This window comes from Aspergillus bombycis, assembly GCF_001792695.1.
Source record: "Aspergillus bombycis strain NRRL26010 chromosome Unknown contig00122, whole genome shotgun sequence".
NCBI lineage: Eukaryota > Fungi > Ascomycota > Eurotiomycetes > Eurotiales > Aspergillaceae > Aspergillus > Aspergillus bombycis.
Genome location: NW_019170124.1, coordinates 47113 through 65556, shown reverse-complemented (window position 1 = coordinate 65556; position 18444 = coordinate 47113). Strand labels below are relative to the sequence as shown.

Genomic DNA, 18444 nt, shown 5'->3' with positions numbered 1-18444 from the left:
AAAGCCATCTGACTATCACGAAAGCTACGCTTGTATACATGAAGAGCTAAATCTCCGTGATATCAAGTAGCTTGGACAATGTGCAGACTGTAATTAGAGCTAATCAATTAAAATCGCGAGGTCGGTATGCGCCGTGAAAACAACAGATCCCATTCTTTCAAAATGCAATCTCTGAGCTCCTCGTCGTCGGCATTGATCGAATACAGGACTGTAATAGGCCGTTCTGGGCTGACGATAGCACTCCTGCAGGCACTCTTGTGTCCATAATGGGCCTACCGGGATTTTGGAATGGAGACGAGCATTTACGAGTCATGTTGGTATTGGGTGTGCCCAGTATAGATAGGGATCGGGCTTAGCTGCCCGAGGTAGGCTGGGGTGTTGGAGAGCCAGGTTGATTGTGATTGATAAGATAGAATGCCCTACATGTTTGTATCAACATGTCTGGATGGGAGTATGGTCATTTGTCTGGAGGAATTCTAATATACTTCCATGGTTTGGTTTACACTGGTGGGCTTTGCCCTAGCTGTCGTGTTCTTTTCTGTATTTCTATTTTACGCCTCTTACCGTCGTTAAAGCGAATGGACTTGTTGCTCACTTGAGGGCATGCTCTACGTGCAGTCTTCTCAGTGTACCCCGGACTTGTTGCCATATTAGACAAATATAGTCACCGGTGTACTATTCCACATAAAAGATTTGTACAAGTAATGCATTATCGAAAGTCGTGTATATACATGCGTCATCGAAGGGTATAACATGCCATGCAGTCCAATGCGACCAGCCAACGCCAATACCAGGTCATCAAATCATAGATCGTTCTTCAACCCATATCTGCTACAGTTAGTCTCCTTCCGCGAACTCAAGAAGCATCAAGACATACCTCCATCTTCCCCATTTCACTCCCTTCCCTGATTGCCGTTTCACGCGCAGAACTAAACAGAAGATCCAGATCTTCTTGGTCCACCATCGTGATCATATCCCCGTCGTCCTGTATCCGAATTTTCAACAGAGAGCGGAAGCCGAATTTATCCCGGATCTTCATCTCGAACTCGCTAAAGTCGATCATCGGCCCGATAATGATGTACCGTGTGTCCTCCACAGCATGTACCTTGACCCGGAACCTGCGTACCTCCGGCCGGCGAGAGTTGGCTCGTCTTGATCCTCGGTTGGGTGATCGCGTTCGGCGTCGTGATTCGACCATTTCAAACTCTCCGTTCGCACCACCTTCCTCCGCTTCGCTGGCGAACTCTGCTTCTTCATCAATGTACCGCTCCCGCTGCCAGGGTATGCCCTTCCGACCCCCATTGACGGCCACGGTCGGGCGAGAATACCCGTTGTACACATCCTCCCCATACATTCTTTTCGGTGGGGGCGCGAAACCGGTGTCGCTTGCTCCCCGTCGATGCCCCATCTCTCGATAGACTTGGACTTCACCTTGAGATGCGCGGTGATGTAGCTGAGGTGGCCCCCGCGGCTCTGATGCTGTGCGCGTGGTCCCGATCCGCGGCTTCTCCGGGGTTGTATCAACTCTGCATCCGGGAGGGTGGGCACCCGGTCGGTCCAAATCGAGGCGCGGCGGACGAGCGGCGCGGATGGAGCCCGGTCGACCGTTCATCCCGGAACTACTAGGGGGGCTGCCGACGCTGCTTTTGTCGGCATCTGGCGGTGGTGTCGGGGGGAATAGATTGCGGTTCAGGGGTGGCTCTGAGTGCTGACGACTTCTCGTGATATTTCGTTGTACTAGTTTGCTGGCTGCGAAGAGACTTTCGGGAGGAGCTCGATTGTCTAGTCCGGACTGCGTTCTGGCAATGTCACCTGGCTGGAGCGGGACACCACTACGGTCCGATGCGGCAATCAACCGTGCCTTGCCCAGGTAGTCCTTGGTCTTGAGGTTCTTGACTTTGGCCTCATTTGGTCGGTAAAGAACCCCTACAGGAATCGAAAACACCGTGTAGCCCTATTAAGTCAATACAGATAGAAGACCAGTCTTGGGCTTCAACATACCTCTGCTCGCTCTCGGATGGCATCGTTGATGACGCCATGGTCTGGCGTAACCTTCTCCTTTGCCGCATACTCCAGATCCTGGATGCCAGGCCCCAGTTGCTGCAGGTATATGTAGCACAGACCACGGTTGAAGAGAACCTCACATGAGTACAGACGGAACTTCAGGCCCAGTTGCTCGTAGTTGATGGATGCATTGCCTCGGAGGTAAAGTAGGGTATCGTTAAAGTTGGCCAATGCCTCTTCGAAGTCGCCCAGAAGAAAGTTGGAGACGCCTTCTTGGAAGTACGCAATGGCGAGGTATTGGTCCAGATTGACGGCCCGCTGGTAACACTCGACCTACAATTGTCAGTACCATGTCGTACACGTCAGACTTCGGCACATACCGCCTTGTCATGCTCTCCTAATGTCGCATAGATCACGCCACAGTTGAAGAAGATTTTAGACGTGTCGGCAATCAGGTCAAAGACCCGGAGGGCTTCGTCGTATTCTTGACAGTCATAGTGTTCGAGGGCCTGCACCCACGTCTCAATTTCCTGATGGTCTTGGTGAGCATCTGCCGTTACTTCCCAAGCACCATGGTGTATACCTGTTTGATAGACATGGCTTCAGCTATCCGAGGGCCTACTGATACCTCTCTAGATCTCCTGAGGCCTGGTCGTTCCTTGACCTGACAACCGGGTGGATGTAGTGATAGACAGGGTCACAGACAGAGGTACAGCCCACGGGTTGCTGACTAGTAGGCCGGACAACTCTCGCGGTGTGCTCAGGTAGCAGCGGATATATACTAATGGCCAAGACACCAACCACTGCAGGTTAACCACGCAGAGGCAGGGATAATGATGGGACCGGCAGGCCGAAAGACCCGGTTTGTGCCACGAAAGGATAAAACCGTGCTAGGAGCTTTCTCAGTCGGTGAGCCAGGGAATATAGTCCCGCAATGGAGCCAGTGATAGTCCAAGCGCACGACAATGCAGGCGAATTAGTTTGGTTTGGCGGGGAGATAGATCGGATATATATTTAGATCACGGGTGACCAGGGTGGTTGAATGGCCACTAGTGACTATGACAAGCAGACGCAAGGATGTTAGATAGATAATGCGGTGGCTAGATCAATTCGTCTTCTCTGGTGAGCATTCTCCACAGCGTTTGTCGATAGGATTGTGTCAGTTGGGAACCTTGAGTCTATGAAGTGGCCCCTTCAGGATGTATGAGGTCGAAAAGAGCAGATTTAGCCAGCTGGAAAGGAAAAGCAAAAGGGCTAGGACAGGGAAAATGCGTGGCAGAGCTAGCGTGCAGAGTATGCAGCAGCAAGGCACTTGTCGATACTATACTTAGATGGTCAGGAGTACCAATAGATCCGATTCGAAGCGCCAAAGGGCAGGAAGGAGGGGGGAAAGACGAAGGACTGCCAAGGGAGTCGAGATTATAAAAATAACCCCCCGTTCAATTTAACCAGCCAGTTGAAGTTCCTGGCGAGGGGCGTTAAGCAAGCGTTGACCTGAATGGTTGCAGCTGCAGCGTCTGGGATCCCTGGCTGGCATCCGAGTTGCTGATTGGTCCCCTGCAGGGGATACTTCATCACATTGCAGGGAAGATCCCTACGATCCCCCTCCTCATTGGTGGCCACCGCAATATTCACACTTTTTCATCTTCATTTCTATTATTCCTTTATTACCTGGTATACTCAGTACTTAGTACTAGTACTACTACTACTAGTAGCACTGGTAGTACTCGTAGTGCTCCGTATACTAAGTATCACTAGTAGTAGTATTGCATATATTAAAAGCCCGTTCCGGCGAGCCATTTGCGGAGACAAATAGCACAAGAACAAGGATTGCGCTCATTAATTAATAACACGTACTCCCGAGATGCAGTACTACAACCCCATGGGAGATTGCTACCGATCATAAGATCGTTACTCAATGAATTCCCTTGGCGACTGCGTCCCGCAAACGAATGAGAAATACTCCGGGGAAACCTGATATGAGATTGGCAAGAATATACTTTGTCGCCCCGCCACGGCGCTTCCACTCCATCCCTCACTTTCTATCAATCAATTTCCCTCGACTCGCACAATTCCGTCTGGATTTCCTTGCCGAGCATTGAATGAACGCAAGAAGTTTAATTAAAAAATCACGCGTGGCAGGATCCAATGACGCCCTGCGACCGTTGCGATTTATCTCCTTACAGCCAATAGCGGGGTTCCCTTCGTCGTGGAATTTCTCTTAGCCTTTCCCTTTTAATCCACTATTGACTCTGATCAGGTGGTGAGTTGATACCCTAGCTACTATCGTCTCTCCTCCTTCACCGTCTACCTAAAGTTCCACTTCCAGCGCACTGATCGATGAGAATCAATGGAATCACAATCCTGCCCGTCCGTCTAACAGCTTGGAAACCAACAGCATCACGTCTAGCCTTATGCAGATTCATTCACATACGATACATCACTAACATCATCATCTCACGACAAGTAGGTATCACAACTTAGAAAAAAGAAAAGTTTAAGGCAGCTCCCGCCTCTCCAATCACCCAAAGTCAATGTGAATGGGGCCAAAGGGGCCCGAGGGCCTCAATTAGATGCCCAAAAAAAATAGAAAGAGAAAAAACTGAACAAAAACTTACACCATCCCCTGAGACACCTGTTCTTGACGCTCCTGCCACACATTCTTCCCGGAGCAAGAACATACCATCTTATCATTATCCCACACGCCTGCACTCCGAGCAATCACCCCAACCAATGTATCCGGGTCTTCCTTTCGGAACGGGCCCTCTTTGCTCTTCGACACCACCATACTCCGTCCAATCATCTCCCAAACCGCCAATGGTCGGTCCAAGAAGACATTGCCTCGTCCCTTCTCGTCCACATCCACCGTTCCAAACACTCCGCGTGGCTCCTTGGCCGCCTCCGATCCCAACACCGTAGCTTTCAATGCCTCCCAGATACCCCCGGTAGACGCGGCTCCCTGCGAAATATCTCCGGCCTCGCGCACCGTGGCCCAGTATTTGCCCGGCGCCAGTCCGTTAATAGTCAGATCCACAAGCGTCATGTTGGACGAGACCTGCACCATACGCGCCAATCCACGGATCTTATTTGGGGCCGAAGTCGCATGCGTCTCGAGAATGCAAACAGCGGAACCTAGTGAGTGTATCTTAGCACAGGCCCAAGGACCAGGCAGATCGATGCCCGGCGGCAACTGAAACAAGGATGGACAGAGAGAGACGTACTGTTGGAGGTCCCACTACCCCGTAGAATCGCATCGCGACCCGTAGCCTGAATTGCGGAAACGATGGAACTGGGTGGCGCCGTGCCTTCGATAAATACGAGCTGGTCTTTCAAACTGGCATCGACTTTGTTGATTCCTGGGGGAACGCCGTCAGCCAATGAACCCGGACAAACAGGCAATCCATGTGACGGGGGAAATTAAATACCGTCGAGCTTGTTTAAGGTACTGGAGATATCTTTCACGCAGCCCTCGCAGGTCATGGGGACTGCGAAGGTGGTCTGATTGAACGTTCAGCCCTGATTTATAATATACTTGCTACCCACGGTATAGAGCGGAACACACTGACCTGGAAGGGTTCAATCATGATGTACGTTTGGGACGTGAATCGCTTGCTGCGCAAAGAATATAGCAAGATAGAATCAAGTATATAAATATCGTAACAACCGTTGAGTCACAGATAATAATAATAAACCGTGCAGAAAGAAAAAATAGCAGAAGCCCCGCGGAACAAAGCGGGGGATTTGAAATCGGCATCGAATGCCAATAGCGTCATCCCTCCAATTAAATTACCGTTCCCGAGAACCTCAGGCACGCAACTCCGAAACCAGCCTCCACATGGAAGCTTCCCGACTCTGGAGCTTCATCTCACTCTAATCCCCAATTAATAATCATAATCACCCCCTCCAAGTCCAGAAAAGATGTCCTCCAAATCCCGCTGGGCGGATGAAGACCCAGAAGCAGAAGCGATCAATGCGCAGCGCAAACGCGAAAAGGAAGAGAAACGACGCGCCAAAGCCGAGAAACAACGTCAGCTCGAACAGCAACAAGCGGAAGAAGCTGCCCGACAACGCGAAGCCGCAAACAATGATTCAGAGGCCCCTCCCAAGAAACGTCGCCGACTCTCCAATGATCCCGACACGGCGGCCGAGGTCCAGGTTGAGCCATCCAAACCACAAGAGAAGGCATCGAATATACTACAATTCCCGACCCAGGGATGGGGCCCCAGCCGGCATGTGGACAATTTCGAGCGATTGAATCATATTGAGGAGGGCTCGTACGGATGGGTGAGCAGAGCAAAGGATATCACGACGGGCGAAATAGTCGCCCTCAAAAAGCTGAAGATGGACAACTCTCCGGATGGGTTCCCCGTAACGGGCTTACGGGAGATCCAAACCCTCCTGGAGGCTCGTCATCCAAACATCGTCTTCCTCCGTGAAATCGTTATCGGAACTAAAATGGATGAGTGCGTTTCCCCCCTTCCGTATCAAGGCCAATTCACCCCTTTGCACTCCCTATCTTCCCCGGACCTGGAAAGTTCAGATACAGAAGATTAACCCCAAAGCCCGGGGGTGCGAGGACAAACCCTCCTGCCCCCGATCACCGCATAAAACAGTGTCTTCCTAGTCATGGACTTTCTCGAACACGACCTGAAGACGCTCCTCGACGACATGCGCGAGCCATTCCTCCCATCGGAAATCAAAACTCTCCTGTCCCAGATCCTCTCGGGTCTTGACTTCCTCCACTCCCAATGGATCATGCACCGTGATCTGAAGACCTCGAACCTCTTAATGAACAACCGGGGCGAGATCAAGATCGCCGATTTCGGTATGGCTCGGTACTACGGCGATCCGCCACCGAAGCTGACGCAGCTGGTCGTCACGCTATGGTATCGATCCCCGGAGCTGTTGCTGGGAGCGGAGAAGTACGGTACTGAGATTGACATGTGGAGTATCGGGTGCATCTTCGGGGAATTGCTCACCAAGGAGCCCCTTCTACAGGGAAAAAATGAGGTTGATCAGGTGTCTAAGGTACGGTTGATACGTCATTTCCCTGGATATCCGTGACGGTAAATGTCGTTAAATGCGTACTGATGGAAAATAGATCTTCGCCTTGACTGGCCCCCCAACCCCGCAGACATGGCCTGGCTTCCGTTCTCTTCCCAATGCGAAGTCTCTCCGTCTTCCACAGACCTCGACTCCATCTGGGAACCTGCCTCTTTTGCCACGTTCCAAGTTTCCCTTTTTGACGAATGCCGGCCTGCAGCTGCTTTCTTCGCTCCTAGCCTTGAATCCAAGCTCGCGGCCGACGACGCAGGAATGTCTTTCACATCCGTACTTCCGTGAAGACCCTCGTCCAAAGCCGAAGGAGATGTTTCCTACGTTCCCATCGAAGGCAGGCATGGAGAAACGGAGGCGGCGGCAGACGCCCGAAGCGCCGAAGCGAGGCCAGGAGGCTCCAAGACTGGACTTTGCCAGTGTTTTTGGCGGCCAGTCCGGTGGTGACAGTGGGGAAACCGGAGCAGGTTTTACTCTACGCTTGGGATGAATACTACCTGGCCTGCGCACACAACAAAGTCATGGGAGTTGAATATTCATATATTTATGAAGTCCTCCGTTGGCTTGTGGAATCGTTCGGTCCCACAATATCCAAATCTCTAATTTGCTATGGTGGTTATACCAACAAGACTGGGTCGTAAAGGAGTGGTAACTTTGAGAGACAGCCTCAAAGCCAAACTATAAACCGCTGGGCTGGAAAATAAGTATATGAATCCCCTTAACAATGCAGTTTATAGATATTTCAATGGCTGTACAGCATATACTTTCGTACACAAATCACCACGGAACGATTGTTCGCAGTCGGAACGGTAGATGAACGGTCGAGGTCGTCAAGCATCAAGGGAAATAGCGTCGTTGATACATGGGATACGTAAGAAGATACTCATCGACGGAGTCGTCACTAGCATCTCGCTCTGCTCGATATGGCCGAGGGGGTGGAATGTGGATAGCTCTTCCGGGTCCAATGATCTCCGGAACGTCGAGCGTTCCCGCTGATGGGATGCGATCGTGCCCTAGTCCATTATACAAGCCTTCATCGCTCATGATGCTCCGTTCTGTCTTTGTAGGATTATCTCCCCTGTCAGGATGTCCACTGGTTTTGCCGTCAACGAAAAAATATTCGTCTGTGAAAGAGAGTAGTGATGCAAGATCACCATTCTCGATAGACGTCCATAGATTGTTCGACACCGATGTGAGATCCGTTACCGTAACCTCTTCGCTGGGGCGGGCTGACCATGGTGATTGTTCCCCTGAACAGTCACTACACCCCAGCCCACCAGTGTCGCCCGATGGACGCGGCGGAGTGTGATGGTTGTCATCGTTGGGCCTTTCAGATGTCGCATCTGCTAGATTCGTGCTTAAAGTTAACACCGTGCAAACAGGGTCGTTTGACAGGCTGGCGTTTGTTCCAGATTCGGCGATATCTTGTGTCTGGGCTTCTTCTGTGGTCGATTGACATTCGGACTGGGGAGGCTCTGCTTGTACGTCTAGAGAAGACTCATGATGAATGGCCGGTGTCAGGGCTTGATCCCCAACTTCGTCTTCCGTCCTACCAATACTATTATCGCTATAGGCGCTAACTCGATCGATCAGTCCCCGAGATTCCACTACCAACGCAGCGTTAGACACCTGAGGAGTCCTGGATACGTAGAATCGGCCTGACGGTTGTCCATCTGTCGTTGGAGGTCTAGGCAAACCGGGGGAAGGTAAGGGGTCCATGATTTGAGAAGTGCTGCCATTAACACTTGGGTCTCGAAGCGAGACTGGTGCAAGTAGGGTATTGGGCAATGGTGTCAAAATTGCTGAATGCGAGGGCTCGGCCTCGGCACCTGTTATTTGAGAACCGCCAGGATCGGGAAGGCTCTTGGATGAACGGCTCAGCCTGGGAAGAGAGCCCTCTGATTCGGAACCCGACTCGTTCATGAACAAATCGTCCAATTGGATATAGTCACCAGTAGTCAATTCCCTCGAAATCTGCAACCCTAAACCATTATTTCCGTCGGTCGAGTCCCTCGGGAAGATACTATGCGCCGCCTCGGTTAGAAAGAGGCCAGGCGGCCAATATCCTCCAGTCAGTTCCTGGAAGGGATTGAGATCAGTAATCGTGACTGAAAATGGCCAGTTGTCTAAGCATTTATCCACATCACAGCTCAGCGAAGAAGCATCGTTGCACTCTGTTCGATGCAGATGAGTTCCAAAATCAGAGTCTTCCTCTGTGCTGGCTTCAGAAATTGTTGAAGGGAAGGAGGCGTCATCCCGCTGGTCCGAGGAACCCTCTGTGGCATCAGACGAAGGCCAAGCTCGAGGTATATTAGCGGTGCGATTTGTACCGAAGATAGAAGCGCGCCTCTGCATTCCCGCTCTCAGAGCTATAAGTCCTGAGCGTGCTCTCCGAAGAGAGCGTTTGGACAAACTCTGGACCCAGCTTACAGGGCTTTCGAGGTTGGTGTTCCGAGGGGCATAACAACCACCCCTATTCCATGAAGATGTAACTACGGCAGGATTATGTCGAGGATCAAGAGGGTTGAAGACCGGATAATGGGTGCTTTCCTCGCACGATGGTGGAGGAGCAGGAGGCCTTACAATCCTAGCAAGCCATTAGATTCGCGTTCCACGCAAAGGAATCGGTCAATATACCTGGCTCTTCTTGCCATTGAGGGGCGGAGGGTTACCGAAAAGGAGAATGCCTGGCGGCGTCTGTTTGCACTGCAGCCTTGATTGTCCGCTGCCATATCAGGCGAGTTGATTTCCATCAAGTATGTATTCTCAACTGAAACAAGCAGGCTCGGTATGCCTCGAGAATCTTAAAAATTGGTGCCCCTAGGGGTCGGAGAAGACTAGCCCTTATGACAGAAGAAACCTGTTTAGACACCGAACAGGCCACCAGCTGTAAGAAGTAGGGGTCGCGGTACTTGATCCCAATCAGGGCAGGTACGAGGCAGCCACCGGCATTGTTGATTGGACATTGTTTTTTGGCAATACTAGTAGTACTTGTAGTACTAGGTTAAGTAGGGTTGAACAGGCAGGGGTTCATTCATTAGAGGCCACTGGCAGCAGGCGCGATCCGTGGGGTGCGTTACTGTTGGTCTGCAGGCAATGTTTGCTCTTTGGGGCGTCATGACAGGAGGTATGGTGCATATATTGTGGTTGTTGCATTGCGAGATTTCTGACCAATACGACCATGAAAGCTGAATCATTTACTACTTAATTGGATTGTTTGCGCTGGATAGCTAGTAGTGCCTCACAATTCGGTCTGCTATTGTCTATCGTTTAATGCAAGTGATGTGGCTATCCAAGGGTTCCGACTGGGTGTTGTGACACCTCCAAATAAAGTGTTGTGTTGAAGTAAGCTTCCAATACAATACAATACCGACCTCCGTCGCAAAGCTTCGACACATCCTTTTTCTTTCGTTCGGTCAGCCTCATCCTTCTTACAACCTCTCGATCAATTGCGGACCCCAAAGTTTTACTGGTCCATCCTTCCGACTTTTTGGCGTTCTGCTAATATCTTTTCTTGACTCCTTTCCTCGACCGTATTCTCCATTTAATTCCCCGACGAGCTATCGCCGTCCTGTCCCTTCCGTCATCATGGCCGCCGGCCAGCAAGCAGTCTCCTTCAATGAGATCATTAAAGCTGGTAAACTTTCAGTTGCCCAACGCTGTTTCTTCTGGTTTTTATTGACTTATTAATTATTGATTCTCTGTCTTAAGATCGCCAAAAGAGAAAGAATGAGGAACTAGCCAACAGCATCCTGGGGAAGAACAGAAGGACGAGCGCCCCGGGCGCCGGTAACAACAAGGCGCAAAATGCGACACAAGGCAGTCTGGCAAGTCGGATTGCGTAGCCAAGGTAAACGATAATTACGAACCATCACGCCATCCTCCGACAGAGAGAACTGATTTCAATGCGTTATTACCTAGCGTTCTGCACCTGCTCCCTCCAAGCCTAAAAAGGCCATCCGGACGCCGTCTGCACCAGCACGGGTCACCGCTTCGAACGCGAAACCCGGAAAGAAGCGTCGCCCCGATGAAGATCGCTTGATGTCTGCTTTGAACCCCGCGAGTGGACAAGCAACAGTTCGTGATGCCCCTGTCGGCCTTTCCATCAAGGGCGCAGGGTCGGGACCGTTTGTCGTGGTCGGAGGCAATTTCGCACCGGGCACTACCGCTGCAGATATTCAGTCGGCTTTGGAGCCTGTGACGGGAAATATCTTGCGTTGTTGGGTTACCTCGCAGCATCCTACGGTTACTGCAGAGGTCACGTTTGCAGAAAAATGGGCCGCAGAGAGCGCGATTGCCAATTTCCACAACCAGAGGGTTAGTTTGCTACGCCGACACGGTGATTTTTCAGTGTCTAATACATGATATAGGCGGATGGCAGAATCCTGTCCATGCGAATGAAGTCCGGCAGCGCCGGTTCCCAGGGCCAGGATTTATTCGAGCGTTCTGCGGGCACCCAAAACTCTTTCAGCGATCTTCGAGAACAAGAAAACCGTAAGCGCATGTTACATCGTGGAGCAGATCCTGCCGTTCAAGACGGAAGCTATGGGTTTGGTGGCCAGAACCAAGCAGCTGGTCGCGATGATGCCTCCGGGAACCGCAATAATAGACGCAACTTCCGAGGAAATCGAAACACGGGTACCAGCAGGAACCAAGCTCAACAATCAAACGAACAGAGTCTCTACAGCGATCAAATGATGGTCGATGCGCCCCCACGGAATCCCAGAAACCACCGGGGCCGGCGATAGACTACGGTGGACGTTTCGATAACAGCATTTCAATCATTGGATCTTAAATAACCGCCAAATGTAAGAATATCAATTGAAATCCCGGGTTTGGACACTTCCGATTAGTTTTACTTCATACAAGACATGGCATGTAGTGATTGATAATCGTACTTTTTTTGGGCGGGCAGAACTGATACGATATGATAAGGCCGATCACGTGCACCGGAACTTTTGCGGAGAAGATTTGGAGAACAAAACAATATACTTCAGCCATACTTCCAATACCACCTTTAATGATCCTTAGATACCACTCTTCCTCTTGATAATCCAAAGTTTACGGCCTTGAAGGCTTGGTGCCCCAAAATGAACCATGGAGCCCGGCGCGCCCTGACGCAATTGATCAGGAACCATCCCAAGCGGTCACTCGTCCTAAAACCATCACAGCGATGGTCCTCAACTTATGAAACCCGACAATGGTCCACGCCACTGGCGCGCACACTTGCGGATGCCATTAAAGTATTCAGCTCCGCTCCAGTCCATGTGCCCATCGAGAACCAGCTAACATTCGCCCAAGGTAACAGGACCCATCCCCATTGCAGCGTTCATGCGCCAGGTCCTCACCTCCCCGGAAGGTGGCTACTACACGACCAGACCCGCCGGCGACGGAGAGGTATTCGGCAAGAAAGGCGACTTTGTCACGTCACCGGAGATCTCGCAGGTGTTCGGTGAACTGGTCGGAATATGGACGATCGCGGAATGGATGGCGCAGGGACGCAAGAGTAGTGGGGTGCAGTTGATGGAGGTTGGTCCTGGGAAGGGAACGTTGATGGATGACATGTTGCGTGTGAGTCTAGCCGTCTTCTCTTCTCTATCTAGCAAAGCAAGAGAGATGTATTAGACCCCAGACTGACCGCCAGTGTCATTATCCAGACATTCAGGAACTTCAAAAGCTTCACCTCCAGCATTGAAGCGATCTACCTAGTCGAAGCAAGTCCCACACTAAGGGAAGTCCAAAAGCAACGTCTCTGCGGCGATGCCACGATGGAAGAAACAGAAATCGGCCATAAAAGCACCTGCAAATACTTCAACGTCCCTGTAATCTGGGTCGAGGACATCCGACTTCTCCCACACGGTTCGCATCCATCTCCAACCAACCAAAAGATCACCCACTAACAAATCCTCAAAAAAAACAGAAGAAGACAAAACCCCCTTCATAATCGCCCACGAATTCTTCGATGCCCTGCCCATCCACGCCTTCGAATCCATCCCGCCCTCCCCCGAAAACCAACCCCCGCAGGACACAATAATGACGCCCACGGGCCCAACAAAACTCCACAAGCCCCTCAAACCCGCCAACACACCTCAATGGCGCGAACTTATGGTGACACTGAACCCGAAAGCCATCGATGAGGACCTCCCCAACGAACCCGAATTCACACTCACCCTCGCCAAAGCCTCAACTCCCTCCTCGCTCGTCATCCCCGAGATCTCCCCGCGCTACCGCGCTCTCAAGTCCCAGGCAGGCTCAACCGTCGAAATCAGCCCGGAAAGTCGCATCTACGCGTCCGATTTCGCCCGTCGCATCGGCGGCGCCTCGCAGCCGCCCCGCACCAGTTCCAGGAGTGCGTCTGCGCAGCCGGCACCAGCCAAGCGCATCCCCTCCGGCGCGGCCCTGATCATGGACTACGGGACCATGAACACCATCCCCGTGAACTCGCTGCGGGGCATCCAGCATCACCGCAAGGTTCCACCGCTGTCGGCGCCGGGGCAGGTAGATGTGAGTGCCGATGTGGATTTCACGGCATTGGCAGAGGCGGCGATTGAAGAGAGCGAGGGGGTAGAGGTTCACGGGCCTGTGGAGCAGGGAGATTTCCTGCAGACGATGGGCATTACCGAGCGCATGCAGCAGCTGCTTAAGCATGAGAAGGATGAGGAGAGGAGGAAAACATTAGAAACAGGATGGCAGCGCTTGGTGGAGAAGGGGGGTGGTGGCATGGGCAAGATCTATAAATTCATGGCCATTGTGCCGGAGAACGAAGGGAAGAGGAGGCCGGTTGGGTTTGGAGGTGGGATTGAGCTTTAGTGCTTTTTAGCTGTTAGTATATTGGGGAGCTTCGGCGGTGGTGGGGATTGTACTATAGATTTTCTTTTGTATTTTATGCATATCCTGATATAGAGGTATGGGGAAGCGAAGAACTGTTTGAATGGGAAACGCGAAGGAAATAGACAGCCCTAATTAGACAAAATCTACTAGGTGTATTGTATGGGTGCAAGGTTCGCGTAATGGCTGAAACAGACAACTGCCCCGGAATTCACACCGGCCTTTACGTTGCATCTCTGTGGTTACATAGGAGGTCTAAGGAATCCGTATGAGCCGAATAAACCGGAGCTACTCTAGACAGGGCTCGATTCGACGGGGCCATAACATATCCAAAACCAGAACATCCAGCCCTCACTCCAGCGCACATAAGCTCAAACCCCTAACCCAAAAGCACAAACCAAACCCCAACCCAAAAGCCTTAAGACAACACAAAACGCCCGACACACGAGAGCGCCCAGTCACAGCCCGCAATCTACAGTCCCCCAAAGAAGTTCCCAAAGCTCCCCAAAGGCGACGACCCAGACCCAGACTCAGAAGAAGAGCCCGCAGCCGGCGAAGTCGACGCAGCCGACGTATCCGAAGAAGAAGAAGAAGAAGAAGAAGCAGCACTCAACTTCCCCAACAAGAACTGCGTGGCTTCATCTGTATTGGCAAAATAAGTGAAATGGGCCGGGCCGACGATCAAAGTGCCATCGCAGACCATATCGCCCATAGCACAGTAGACCTTGACCTTATCCTTGGGGAAGTTCGCGATCTGGCCGTGTTCCTGGGCGTTGCGCGTGTAGCCGAAGAGCACGACACCCTTGATCTTCTCCTTGACGTTGTCTGGGAGACGCTTGATGGAGTCGTCCATGACGGCTGTGCCTTGGCTGCTGAAGGTTAGCTACTACCGCTACCGCTACTGTACTCCGGAGTATTGTTCATAGTAGGCAGAGTAGGTTGGGCGACAAACCTATATCCACCGGCAACGATTTGCGTGTCCGGGCATTTGGTGACGGCCTGCTGGAACAGGTCTTGGGCTTCTTGGATGGCCGCTGGAGATGTGTTCTCGGGCAGTGCGTTGGAGGGCAGATCGGCTGTGTACTTGGGGCCGACGCCCTGACACGCTACTTGGCCTGGTTTGGCTTTCTTTAGGCCGTTGCAGACTGCGGGGCCGGTTGATATGCCCTAATAGTAATAAACGAGTATGTCAGTGCTTGGGGAAACAGTAGTGGTTAGGGTTGGGGCTGACCAGAAGTCCGGGCTCCGTGGAAGCACGGGCGAAGATGAAGGTAATGGGCTTGCAAGAGCCATCGCGCAGCTCGTTTCCGCCGCCGCCAATGACTGCTCGAGTCGGACGTGGTTAGCCAGGGGACGACTCGTTCAAGTACGAGTGGATCAAGCAAGAGAGAGGGTGGGTATTTAGACCGTCCACATACGCTGGCGTTCCTGGATGTCTACTGGGGTTGCAGCCGCCACAGCAGCAAGAGCAAGAGTCAACAGGCGGAGATTCATGATGGCCGGTTAAGTGTGTGTGAACGACTATGTTTGAGTAGTAATCCTTTGTGTACAGAGTACAACATGTTGAGCAGAATCGGCCATCTTTATATATAGTCCAAGCAACTAGCGATGCCAGCCAACAGGGTATACTTCGGCATTCAGTACCATATCAACTGAACTCGACATCTTTTGTCGCTAGCAGCTCAGTGGCCAGGGCCATCGTTTTAGCGTGTTGATATGTAGAATGCGGCGGTGTTTCGGACTGTGCACTAGTGTTAGCCAAGGGACCACTTCTCGGGGCACATATCCCCAGCTGAGGCAGCGATCGGTGGGGGGGAACCAGATCCAAGGGGGTCAGGGGAATACCCCCGATCAGTGGCAGATCAGATACCGAACCCGACGGCTTTTGTCTCTGATGAGGTTCTACCGAGGCAAGTGGTCTCGGGATGGGGTTATTAGTTGATACTTAATAGTGGCTGGGGGTTAGGGTTAGGTCGGAAGATGGAGGCCGGCAGAGCTCTACTGTCTGTCTTGGTTATATTATAGGGGCTGCAAAGGGCTCAGGTCAGATTTTTTTGTACTGCGTATAACTATTTAATTTCTGATTTCTTTAGGGCTCTTGTTATAACTTATATAATATTGGATTTTAAAGGATGAATTACTGTATACTAAAGGATCTTAACTTAACTTCAACGAAGATTATATGAATAAATAGCCTATATAAAACAAAGATCTTTGAAAATTTGTACTTGGATGAATAGATCAATAAAAGATAGTTTCACACCTTGTAAAACTTAAAAAATGATATACCTAAGGTAGGGGGAATTTCTCCAAGGCCTTTAGGGCTGTTTTGCTCGCCCTGATCTCCTTGCACTAAGCCCAAACCCGGAACTCTCCAGAGACCAGAGCTAACACCGTGTTGCCGTTAGTTTAATGAAACTGATCAGCGGGTGCCCTGACATTTGGGTTCTTCTTCGGACGAACTCCCCAAAACTGCATAGCACCGTGAAGAACCATTCTTGAGCATCTCATCTCAACAACCCAGGCTTAAACCCCCCCTAAATCTCTCGCCGATCTTCCAATACAGATACCGCACCAAAAGCAAGGGTAAGAAAACTAGGCGATAGGCTTAAACCTCAGAGCTCAGTAGATTAAAGGGCTTCCCCTTCCCAAAAATAGGCAGAAGAAAAAATAACAGCACCTCATGACTCATGAGAATAGTGAATGGGAAGGGATGCAAGCCTGGTCAAAACTCCATACAATATGGTGATGTCGCGAAGCACTACAGATAGAAAACTGTGGTCCCGAATATACAAAACACGTCGATTAAATCTCGGAGAAATGTTTCAGTCTGACCAGGGATCGTACCCTGTATCAGGATGGGGCCATCCGAAATCCTCTGCGATGTCTGACCACCGAAGTGTTTCAGGGTCATCGTATCCATCGGATGCCTCGATATCAGAAGATTCCTCAAAAACCAGCAACTGGGATGCATTCCCCGGAGGTCCGCGGCATGTTGATGGCTGTTTCGCTGTTGCCTGCTGTTGCTTTGCTGTCATCTTCGCTTTCTGGGTTTTCTTCTGACGCTTTCTTTCTTCTCGCTGTTTTACCTCGGCGTCATGTTGGGCCTTCGCATTTCCAGCCCACACCGTTAGGCCTTCGGGGTTCCGCACACACGACAGGACCACATCTCGCGTCGCGAGTGTGTCTTCCAAGCACACGTGGGGATGATTATCCGACTGGATACGTAGTTTCAAAAATGCCTCCGACAGTGTCTTTAGACTATAGAGGCGCTTAAATGCAGAGGAATAACCAAACACAGCTTCGCTAGCTAAGATCACCGAGTCAACAACTCGCAAGTGGTAGATCCCCAGGACGTCCAGGTCGGAATTAAGGGCGTGGCCAATGAGGATGGTTTGCGCATCAATGTATTTGTATAGTTCCTGTCGCGCGGACTGCCATCCATCAAGCGCCTGTCCTTGTGCTACAGCCTTGGCCATTGCAGCTGGCGTTATGCCGCTGATCCTCGTCGTCCAGTCGGTTACCTTCCCCGTCGGCCGGACGTAGTTGTTGATGAGAACTTCCCCAGTGAGGAAGTCAACGGCGCTCAGAAAGGCGACTTCTCTTTGCCATCTTCTCACCTGGACCATTTCGCAATCAAGGACGACGGCTCTTCTCGCTCCGTACAGATTCAACACGGGTGTTTCCAGAAAGTGTTTTCGTGCAACAGTAGCTCTCTTCGGATTCAATTGGTTACCTTGAGCCAGACTTAGCATGGCATAACCTTGCTTTTGAAGACGAGCAGGCGAATGACACTTTGTAAGAAGATCTGCGTATGCAAGCTCTTGCTCTACAGGAGTGAGGGTCGTGAAGAAGTTGCCATTATAGTATAGTCGCACTTCATTCAGAAGGCCACTAATAGGTACAGCATTCTCCAAGTGATCTTGTAGTGTGGTACTACTGGCATGGGATAAAGCTGATTGCGAATTAGCGGCTTTCGCTTAGTGTATCTAGAGGTACTATGCCCTACCGATAGCTGGCTTCTTTACACCTTGATCGACGAGCAACTGTACTTGTTGTTGTTCTTGCCGCCGTTGCTCCTGCTGCTGCACTTGTCGGTTGTCTTGCTGTTTTTCTTGTCGCGGTGAAGAGCCTTGTGCGGGAGACACTAAGGTAGGAACAGCTTTCTTTTTCTTCTTGGGTACAGGGTGTCGGTCGTGGGATGATCTCCGGTGATCATCACGGCCTTTTTCAGTACCAAACTCCTTGTTGCATACGGGACAAACAGCGTGGTGGTGACCTAGGGCAGCCTGATGTTTTGCAAGCCCTATAGCGGACTTGAAGGAATCCTTTTTACAGCGTAGACATTTAAACTTCTTGGCCGGCGCCGACTGGTTCGCCAACGACGGGTTCTCATTGAGGGCCATGTCTTAACAGACCAAGGCAATCAGGTCGACTACTAGTAGTGTTGGCATGCGAAAAGAACAAAATACAAAATGTGCTCGGACGACAAATCAACCCAGACTCGGATGGGTTGGAGAGGTCTTTAATACCTCTTTTTACCCCACCACAGCCTCA

At 51.1% G+C, this 18444-nt stretch overlaps 7 protein-coding genes across 7 annotated transcripts; 3 read left to right on the top strand and 4 right to left on the bottom strand.

Annotated features, from left to right (window-relative positions):
- Window positions 1–856: 856 nt before the first annotated feature.
- On the bottom strand, window positions 857–5588 carry ABOM_010229 (PB1 domain protein; the record flags this gene model as incomplete). Its single annotated transcript, XM_022537357.1, has 7 exons — window positions 857–1954; window positions 2002–2337; window positions 2385–2534; window positions 4688–5136; window positions 5226–5360; window positions 5430–5502; window positions 5571–5588. The coding sequence occupies 7 exons, from the start codon at window positions 5586–5588 to the stop codon at window positions 857–859; spliced, it is 2259 nt and encodes a 752-aa protein (XP_022384790.1).
- A 334-nt stretch (window positions 5589–5922) lies between these two features.
- On the top strand, window positions 5923–7549 carry ABOM_010228 (putative protein kinase (NpkA); the record flags this gene model as incomplete). Its single annotated transcript, XM_022537356.1, has 3 exons — window positions 5923–6485; window positions 6618–7032; window positions 7106–7549. The coding sequence occupies 3 exons, from the start codon at window positions 5923–5925 to the stop codon at window positions 7547–7549; spliced, it is 1422 nt and encodes a 473-aa protein (XP_022384789.1).
- Window positions 7550–7896: 347 nt separating this feature from the next.
- ABOM_010227 (uncharacterized protein) lies at window positions 7897–9791 on the bottom strand (the record flags this gene model as incomplete). Its single annotated transcript, XM_022537355.1, has 2 exons — window positions 7897–9646; window positions 9697–9791. The coding sequence occupies 2 exons, from the start codon at window positions 9789–9791 to the stop codon at window positions 7897–7899; spliced, it is 1845 nt and encodes a 614-aa protein (XP_022384782.1).
- Window positions 9792–10647: 856 nt separating this feature from the next.
- Window positions 10648–11807, top strand: ABOM_010226 (RNA recognition motif domain-containing protein; the record flags this gene model as incomplete). Its single annotated transcript, XM_022537354.1, has 3 exons — window positions 10648–10707; window positions 10981–11376; window positions 11430–11807. The coding sequence occupies 3 exons, from the start codon at window positions 10648–10650 to the stop codon at window positions 11805–11807; spliced, it is 834 nt and encodes a 277-aa protein (XP_022384781.1).
- A 342-nt stretch (window positions 11808–12149) lies between these two features.
- ABOM_010225 (class I SAM-dependent methyltransferase) lies at window positions 12150–13869 on the top strand (the record flags this gene model as incomplete). Its single annotated transcript, XM_022537353.1, has 4 exons — window positions 12150–12302; window positions 12361–12630; window positions 12717–12918; window positions 12980–13869. 4 exons carry the CDS (start codon window positions 12150–12152, stop codon window positions 13867–13869), a joined length of 1515 nt encoding a protein of 504 aa, XP_022384784.1.
- Window positions 13870–14359: 490 nt separating this feature from the next.
- On the bottom strand, window positions 14360–15381 carry ABOM_010224 (cutinase family protein; the record flags this gene model as incomplete). Its single annotated transcript, XM_022537352.1, has 4 exons — window positions 14360–14756; window positions 14840–15054; window positions 15119–15210; window positions 15306–15381. 4 exons carry the CDS (start codon window positions 15379–15381, stop codon window positions 14360–14362), a joined length of 780 nt encoding a protein of 259 aa, XP_022384783.1.
- A 1331-nt stretch (window positions 15382–16712) lies between these two features.
- On the bottom strand, window positions 16713–18293 carry ABOM_010223 (putative exonuclease; the record flags this gene model as incomplete). Its single annotated transcript, XM_022537351.1, has 2 exons — window positions 16713–17842; window positions 17897–18293. The coding sequence occupies 2 exons, from the start codon at window positions 18291–18293 to the stop codon at window positions 16713–16715; spliced, it is 1527 nt and encodes a 508-aa protein (XP_022384786.1).
- Between the last annotated feature and the right edge of the window lie 151 nt (window positions 18294–18444).